At 41.7% G+C, this 8,667-nt stretch overlaps 2 protein-coding genes across 4 annotated transcripts in view; both read right to left on the bottom strand.

The window, feature by feature from the left end:
• The window catches only part of LOC107701827 (otopetrin-1), a 15,496-nt gene extending 13,434 nt beyond the window's left edge, over positions 1-2,062 (bottom strand). The window contains exons 1-3 of the mRNA XM_016503952.1: positions 1,113-2,062; positions 902-1,038; positions 419-477 (exon numbers count right to left, since the gene is read on the bottom strand). Coding sequence (XP_016359438.1) covers positions 419-477; positions 902-1,038; positions 1,113-1,485 — 569 coding nt within the window. The 5' untranslated portion in view covers positions 1,486-2,062. The remainder of the gene's footprint in view (positions 1-418; positions 478-901; positions 1,039-1,112) is intronic.
• Positions 2,063-3,717: 1,655 nt separating this feature from the next.
• Positions 3,718-8,667, bottom strand: part of tmem128 (transmembrane protein 128) — an 8,695-nt gene continuing 3,745 nt past the window's right edge. Inside the window, exons 2-6 of one of the 3 annotated variants that reach the window (XR_001635688.1) lie at positions 8,374-8,515; positions 5,961-6,122; positions 5,020-5,127; positions 4,090-4,156; positions 3,718-3,968 (exon numbers count right to left, since the gene is read on the bottom strand). Coding sequence is in view for 2 of the 3 variants with exons in the window: in XM_016503956.1 (XP_016359442.1) it covers positions 5,028-5,127; positions 5,961-6,122; positions 8,374-8,515 (404 nt within the window). In the remaining variant the exon portion in view is untranslated. Of the gene's footprint in view, positions 4,157-5,019; positions 5,128-5,960; positions 6,123-8,373; positions 8,516-8,667 lie in introns of all 3 variants that reach the window. The other 2 variants (XM_016503956.1, XM_016503957.1) reach the window with 2 other exon arrangements.

Here is an 8,667-nt window from a genome sequence, read left to right as displayed (position 1 = left end):
ACACACACACACACACACACACACACACACACACACACATATCTGTGTTTCACATGATCGGATTCATCATGTGTTGCTGAGGCTATTTCATCAGCATCTCCAATTAAATTGCATGTGGAATCTGCTCCTGTGTGTCTAATGTTGACTCTTCCCAATCATATGCATGTATCATAATCATCACCTTCGAAAATCATGCATTTATTACATTAAATAGTGCATTAAGTGTACTGTAGAGTGAACTATGCAGTGAACTGATGACATTGCATAAACAAGTCACTTTTGAAAAAAAGCATAACTGTAAATGTTTGTGTATGGCAGAACTTCTCATGCATCTGCAGGATTGAATCTCTGCTATTTGTTCTCATTTGGAATAAAAGCATCTGCTGCTACATGAACGAAGAAAGAAGCATGTCTGTACCTTTCAAACGTTTCATATTTCTTGATGACATCTTTGATGTGGAACCAGAGGAAATGCACCTGCAATCAAGAGCAAACACATGGTTCCCTTCAGAACGGATCTGATCTGAATAATCACACGCTTGTCTGCTGTAGAGCTGCGTTACAGCTGGAACTGAATTTGTTTAATGTTCTCTTAAAGTCCAGTTTTTAAAATGCTTTTAAAACTTTTTTTTCTTGGTTAAATTAATGTTAAAGGGAGTGTTACTTTTGTTTGTTCTCTGAACGTTCTGAAACAAGTAGCAACATTTAAAAAATGGTAGAGAACGCTCCGTGAATGGTTTTGAGTTTTAACATTATTAAAGAGCCGGTATTTTTGAACGAACGTTCTATTAACGTTACTTTGTTTTGGTTCCCTGTTATCCGGTGAAGCTGTTTCGAAACAATCCGTATCTCGAAATAAACGTGCCCTGACACCGGGCGCGTGCCAGATGCGCGCTCTCACCTGAGATATGGTGTGCAGCGCGTGCACGATGGGATAGACTCCGAGCACGGCGGAGACGCAGGAATGATATCCGACGAAGTAGCCGATGCGGAACGCGTCCATGATGAGCGACAGCAACGCCAGCATCGTCAGCCCTCCTGAACACACAGCACAATCATTCACTCTCACGCTCACACAGCATGGCGTTCGGGAGCAAATGCGCTGCGTTCACCTCGGATCCAGCTGGTGCCGGCGTGCGCGTCCCTCTCCGGCGCCGCGCTGCGCTCCCGCGCCCTCCGGATCATGTAGCAGAGCATCCACACGAGCTGCACCAGCATCAGCGCCGTGATGAAGGCCAGCAGGTGCTCCTTCTTCACCGCGGGACCGTGCTGCGCCAGCGCGAGCATCACCGACACACCGATCAGCAGCAGGTTGGTTCCGTACTGCGCGCTCAGCGTCTCCGCGTTCTTCTGCGGGTACTTCTTGGTCAGACTCACCTTGAGCTTGGAGAAAAGTTTCTTCTCCGCGTTCGAGGATGATGAGGAGGAGGAAGCGGGGCTGTACTTGTTCAGACACATGATGTCCAGGCCGCTGTGCTCCACCATGGTGCCGTCGATCAGCAGCAGCGGCTCCGGATGAACGCCGTCAGGGAGCCGCGGACATCGCCGCTATATACCTCCTACAAAGCGCAGCAGATTATCACGGATCGAGTTTCGTTCATCTGCGAGCTCCTGGAAAAGCGACGGTGCCAAGAATCCTGAGAAACACGCGCGCGCTCCTCACCGCGTCTCCACGCTTCTAGTCGTTCCTCCTCACGCCGCGGTCAGATGCGAAGCTGCAGTGAGCTTCAGGCTCTCGGGTTTCACTGGTCAAAGGCTCTTTCTTTACGGACGGCCCTTTGTTGACCGCAGACTCGCATAACGGATGCCCAATCAGAAGAATGTGTTCAGCGTGAAATCTGCGTGCGGAATTAAAGACGGATTGCGAAACGCGGCTGAAATCAGACGCAGCCTCTTCTGTTGAAGCGCTTGAAGAAAAGTTTACGAGAAGAAACCGAAATTGACGGTGTGCTCGATTACAGAGGGACCCACAATTAGATGAAACCGATCCGGGCCAGAGAGCTCCAACAAAAGAGCTTCTATTATAACGGCTCTGACCTGCGCACAAACCACCCGCATCAGCCTCGAGTCATCCGCACTGGAGCTGGGCTCCGTCATGATCCGGATCAAACGCTGGTTCCGCTGATCGACTCCGGAGAGCTTTGATGAAGTCTGACAGATGCGATCACGCGCTCATCACCATCATCATCATCACAGAGCCATTCTCTCGTAATGTCATCAGCGAGCGGTTTGATCAAGCAGCGCAGGCGCGTGCAATGAGACTGTAAATAAGTGTTGGGGAACGTTACTTTTAAAAGTAATGCATTACAATATTGCGCCACTCCCTGAAAAAGTAACTAATTGCGTTATGGAAAGTAATGCGTTACGTTACTTTTGCATTACTTTTTCTCATCTGTGCTGGGCTCGTTTTTCTCTTTTCAGCAATAAAAAAAGGAAACACAAATGTTATGTTTATCTAAAGTAATTTTTGCTTATTAGTATGGTTGAATTGGATCATGGAAGGTCAGCAGCAAAGACACTGGTTAATAAAATGAGCTTAAATACATAAAGGATATTTAATTATTGCAGGTTTGCGTCATTCTGAGTTTGCATTCATTTTGAGGAACACTGAATGTGTTTTTGTGCAGTGAGATGAGTGAATGCTCTACAGAAGCATCATGTTCACACACAACTGCACTCACTCCTGATTCTCTCATGAGCACAGGACAGCTGTCAGTCAGTACACAAGGAACAAAGTAACCGCCGTTATTTATTTGAAAAAATGTCAAAACGTCATGTTTAATCTAATGTGTCACATGCCCTTTCTTTGTAATTGTTACAATTAGTGAGATGCACTATGTTCACACGACTGCACCTCAGACACTCGCTAGTTTCATAAACACCTTAATGCTAATGTTTTCATGTGATAACTCCACTCAGTCAGTCATTTCAAATCAAGAACAGCGATCTTACATATTTTACTCACTTTATAAGTTTCAAAGTCAAAGATTCACAATTAATCAGAAGTGCTCAGTGTATGTCAGAAACACTTACCTGCAACCCAGAGAGCACAGGTACGTCTGTTAAAGATCTCTTCATCTGGAAAGCATCTGCTGTGTGCAAACATCTGATAAACGTCTCTGAGATGTCAGTTTTACATTCATTCTAAATCATAAACATCTTAAAGACGTCTTCTAAAGCCATTTGGGTAGCACTGTTTCGCTGTAACCAAATAGCACACGTACGTCTGCAAGTTATCTATTAAAGATCTCTTCATCAGGAAAGCATCTGCTGTGTACAAACATCTGATAGACGTCTTTGAGATGTCAGTTTTACATTCATTCTAAATCATAAACATCTTAAAGACGTCTTCTAAACGTCTATTTGACATCTGAGAGGAAACATCCTATAGACGTATTGCAGATGAGCAAACAACCAAAAAATCTGAGCTCACAAATGCATCACTGAAACATCATCCAGCTGCAGACGCTGGGAGAACACCTGACAGATCCACCAAAGACATTAACACCTGAAATACTGCGGTGCAATTATTATATCAACTCACAGACAAACCTGAGGGCTAAAGCGCCATGGCTTTTCTTCAGGAACTATTTGAGTGAAATCCTCTCTGTGGTTCACATTACTTGAAGGTACGTCAATGTTCTCTTCTACAACCTCAGTTCACACCTGAAACGTGAATTTTGACTCCGTTATGAGCACCTCAAAAAACAGACAGATAGAAAATGTCATGTAATACAAATGTCTTTATTTCATCAGTTCATGTATTTGGTTAGTTACAGACGAACATTAGAACAGGGTGTACAACACAAGCGCCAAGTATCTTTAGTGAACCGTTTAAAACGGTGTGTTTGGAAGCAATAAGTAAAAGTAAAGCAATTTGCATTTTTAGAAAACACTGCAATCAGCAGTCTACAGGACCTCAAAGAAAACCTCTCGTTCTCCTCCGTCGGGCTGATGTTCAGGAAACCCTAAAACAAAATATGAGCAACTGTTGATCGGAGACGTCTGATGCTGCTGAATGTCTCATTGTTCATTAAAGCGAGTCCTCGGCACTGGAATAAAGCAGAGGTCAGAGACTGATCAACTGACCTCTCTATCTGTCGCCGTCGGCTTCGTTACAGACACACGGAGACTCCAGTCATAATTCAGTGAGCTGCTGTTGATCAGAACTGATGTGTTTAACACACACACACACACACGCGCACACTCGCGCACTCGCACACTCGCACACACTTCACAGACAGACACACACACACACACACACTCACACACACACACACTCACACACACACACACTCACACACACACACACTCACACACACACACACTCACACACACACACACTCACACACACACACACTCACACACACACACACTCACACACACACACACTCACACACACACACACTCACACACACACACACTCACACACACACACACTCACACACACACACACTCACACACACACACACTCACACACACACACACTCACACACACACACACTCACACACACACACACTCACACACACACACACTCACACACACACACACTCACACACACACACACTCACACACACACACACTCACACACACACACACTCACACACACACACACTCACACACACACACACTCACACACACACACACTCACACACACACACACTCACACACACACACACTCACACACACACACACTCACACACACACACACTCACACACACACACACTCACACACACACACACTCACACACACACACACTCACACACACACACACTCACACACACACACACTCACACACACACACACTCACACACACACACACTCACACACACACACACTCACACACACACACACTCACACACACACACACTCACACACACACACACTCACACACACACACACTCACACACACACACACTCACACACAGACACACACACACTCACGCACACACTCACGCACACACACACACTCACGCACACTCACACACACACACTTCACACAGACACACTCACACACCGTGTGTTTCAGCCCAGCAGTGAGATCAGCATCACCACACCCATGAACTGAGTGAACAGAATCACTGGAGTGAAGAACGACCAGACGGGCCACAGAGCGATGTTCAAGCTGAAACACACACAACACCAGCGTAATCAGCATCGATGACAAAAACACTGACCAAACAGTTTCCAAATGTCAAATGCAAGAATTAACAGTTAAAATCTAGTCTAAATAATCAAAATATTTTTTTATACTAAATTAACACAAAGAAGAATTAAATTTAATCATTTTCATTTATATGCAGTAAACCAAACAATATTTAGTGGGTTTATTTTTACATGTCAGATGCCATACGCAGACTCATCAATGACTCACTGAATCAAGATATGAATGTGTTTAAACGAGACGCTTATTAAATCATCTATCTGAACACTCTCATAGCAGGGTTATTATTACAGCTAACTAAAACCATTTAAAAATACATTTTCATTACTTGTAAAAATATAAAATAAAATTTATTTCTACTAGTAGTCATCAAGGCAACATTTCTCATCTTCACAAAAAAAAACCTAAAACTACTAAAAATGACAAAACGTGCCTATTTAAGGACCATTCATTGCATTTTAACCTGATTTCATGGCAAACAAAATATAATCACTGTAATATGAGAACATGATTATGCATGATTAGAATTGCAACATATTAAAACATTAAATGTGCTTTCAGTACTTTAGAGCTAATTTACATATAAAGAAATAAACTGTTTTTGTGAAGAGTGAATCTGAATGATGTACACTAGCTCGTGCTCAGAATAGCTTCCTATTAAAAGTGTCATGAAACAATGTGAACCGACAAAAAAACTCTAAATGAAATATCAGTAATGAGATTCAGGGAGAACTGTGTTGAATTGTCTTAAAATAATGCAGAGCAGTAATGGTCATGGGTCATGGAGTTCAGACCTGCAGGAGGCGGCGATGAAGGCTGCGGTGGAGACGGCGGGGACGGCTGGATACTCCTGATCATACTGCTGGATTCCTCTGAACCACTCCAGATACACCATACAGAACAACGCCAGAGACACACACAGCGCCAGCAGAACCAGAGCCACGCTAAACCACCAGCTGAAGCACAAAACCAGCTGTCAGACACCTCTGAACAACACCTGAGCCAGAACGCTAGTTACAACTAAATTAAATACAAAAATAATTATTTTGTCAAGGCAACATTTGTCATTTTCATTTAGTTTAACTTGATGAACTAAAACAAGTCAAATTAAAACCAGAAATAAAATGAATGAAACTATACAGACGTTTAAAAAAAAAGACAACATTAAAATGACAAAAACAACTAAAACTTTAATTAAAATTTAAATGAAAACTTAAAATATAACAATTAAAACTCATTAATAAATTCTATAAAAAGCATCTCAATTATACTCCACTGCTAGTGACTCAAATGAAAGACCAGGAGATGAATTCACAATATATTCTTAAAAATACACACTGTTTTCTTCACATTTAACAATTAAGAATTAGGGATGCACCGATATGAACATTTTGGCCGATACCGATAACTGATAATTCTTTATTTGTGAAAGCCGATAACCGATATGTTGGCCGATAAATCTATATCCACATTTTTATACACTTTTTGAGAGCCTGATTACAAAAAAGGTCTCATCATTAAAACCCACATCCCAAACACTTCAACATAAGCAGCCTAGTTTGAACGGTGTACGTTTTAAAAATAATTTTACTCTCCCATTACCAAATTTAGTCATAAAAAAGTCTTACAAATAATTAAATAATGCATAAATAATGCCAAGTCACTGGACATCATTACACGTGTAAAGAATCAAAATGAATGCACCATAGATCAATAAAACGGAATAGCCTCTGCACGGACAATAATTAAATGATTTTAATTACTAAACCATATTGTTGATGAAAATAATAAGAGAAAAATAAAAGTGGTTGTTATTATTAATAATGTATCAATGATTTTGAAAAAGTAACAAATTAATACCACTGTTTTAAATAGCAGCCGTTTGAGCTGCAATGAGCATTTATCGGCCGATACCGATATGGTGGCCGATATATCATGCATCCCTATTAAGAATAATCTCTATTCCCAAAAACAATTCTTAAGAATGTGCTTGTCTTTTTTCTTAAAACAAAACATACGAGCAAACTGAATTCCTGAATATAATGTTCTTTAAAATTATCGTAAATAACCAGCTTGTCTTAAATCACCAAAAATTCTTAATAAAATTAATTTATTGAATTGTTTCAAATAATAAACATCACAACAGGACTCTAGCTACATATAATACCCATGATTATAACTAGAGACGCGCACAAGTGACATCATCACACCAATGATCGACAATGTAAACAATTCTTTTTTAGAATTTTAGAACTGTTTTTATTTTTATTTATTTCATTTCTGTTTAAAATTCTTCTAAAAACATTTTCACTTCTTAAGGTTTTTTTTTTTTTTTTTTTTTTTAAGAACTTCACTTCTGAACAATCGTACAATTTTCTTAAAAGCCATCTTAAGAAATGTAATCTTCCTTAAGAAGATTTTCATGAATCCACACCAGACGCTACAGAGTAACTTCTACAGAGAGGCGAGTTGCTGAAGAGTTGAATAGAGTTCATGGAGTTTCATTGTTTAACTGTGAAGGCGTGTGTGTGTGTGTGTGTGTGTGTGTGTGTGTATGTATTGCGTGTTGTTAGCGTGTAGGTTCTCTCCTCGTAACCAGAGCTCTATAATCTTTATTGTAATCCAGGATAAGAAGAAAAGAACATATGAGAGAGAGAGTGTTTCAGCTGTTTGAGACCGAGGAGCTGTGATACGGTTAGCACTGCAATCTGACCACACACACACACCTCAGCACACACACACACACACTCAAACACCTTAGCACACACACACACCCACACACACACACTCACTCACACACACTCACTCACACACACACCTCAGCACACACACACACACTCACACCTCAGCACACACACAAACTCACACACCTCAGCACACACACAAACTCACACACACACACACTCACACACACACCTGCACATCCTTCACTCACACAATTGATAATTGCCATCCTGTCTCACCTGTGAACCTCTTCTCTCTCTACTCTTCCTCTTCCTCTTCCTGTCGCATTCTCTCCGTCTCTCTCTCCTGCCATCTCCTACTCTTTCTCTCCGGATCAGTGAGTGAGTCTGGGAGGAGGAGAGACACACACACACACACACACACACACACACACACACACACACACACCCGTCAGTAACAACTGCTGTCTGTGAGTCTGAGCAGTGACTCACAGTGCTAGTTATGGTCAAGGTTAGTAGTCACCTGTGAATGTCACTGTGATTCAGAAGGACAGAGAAGAAATCCAGATAGTAGGTGAGAGAGACAGACGCCAGGATCCAGAAAACTGAGTGCCGGTTGATCCGAGCAGATGGTTTCACATCCACAGCCTCATCAGGACCAGAACCTGCACGATAATAAGATAACACAACATTAACAACAACATCAACAACAACAACACAACACCACAACAACAATACAACACCACAACAACGACAATACAACACCACAACAACTACAACAATACAACACCTCAGCAACAACAACATAACACCTCAG

The sequence above is a fragment of the Sinocyclocheilus anshuiensis genome, unplaced genomic scaffold (genome assembly GCF_001515605.1).
Source record: "Sinocyclocheilus anshuiensis isolate Anshui unplaced genomic scaffold, SAMN03320099.WGS_v1.1 scaffold3745, whole genome shotgun sequence".
NCBI lineage: Eukaryota > Metazoa > Chordata > Actinopteri > Cypriniformes > Cyprinidae > Sinocyclocheilus > Sinocyclocheilus anshuiensis.
Note: the sequence above shows the minus strand (reverse complement) of the source record. Positions and strands in the feature narration are given on the sequence as shown.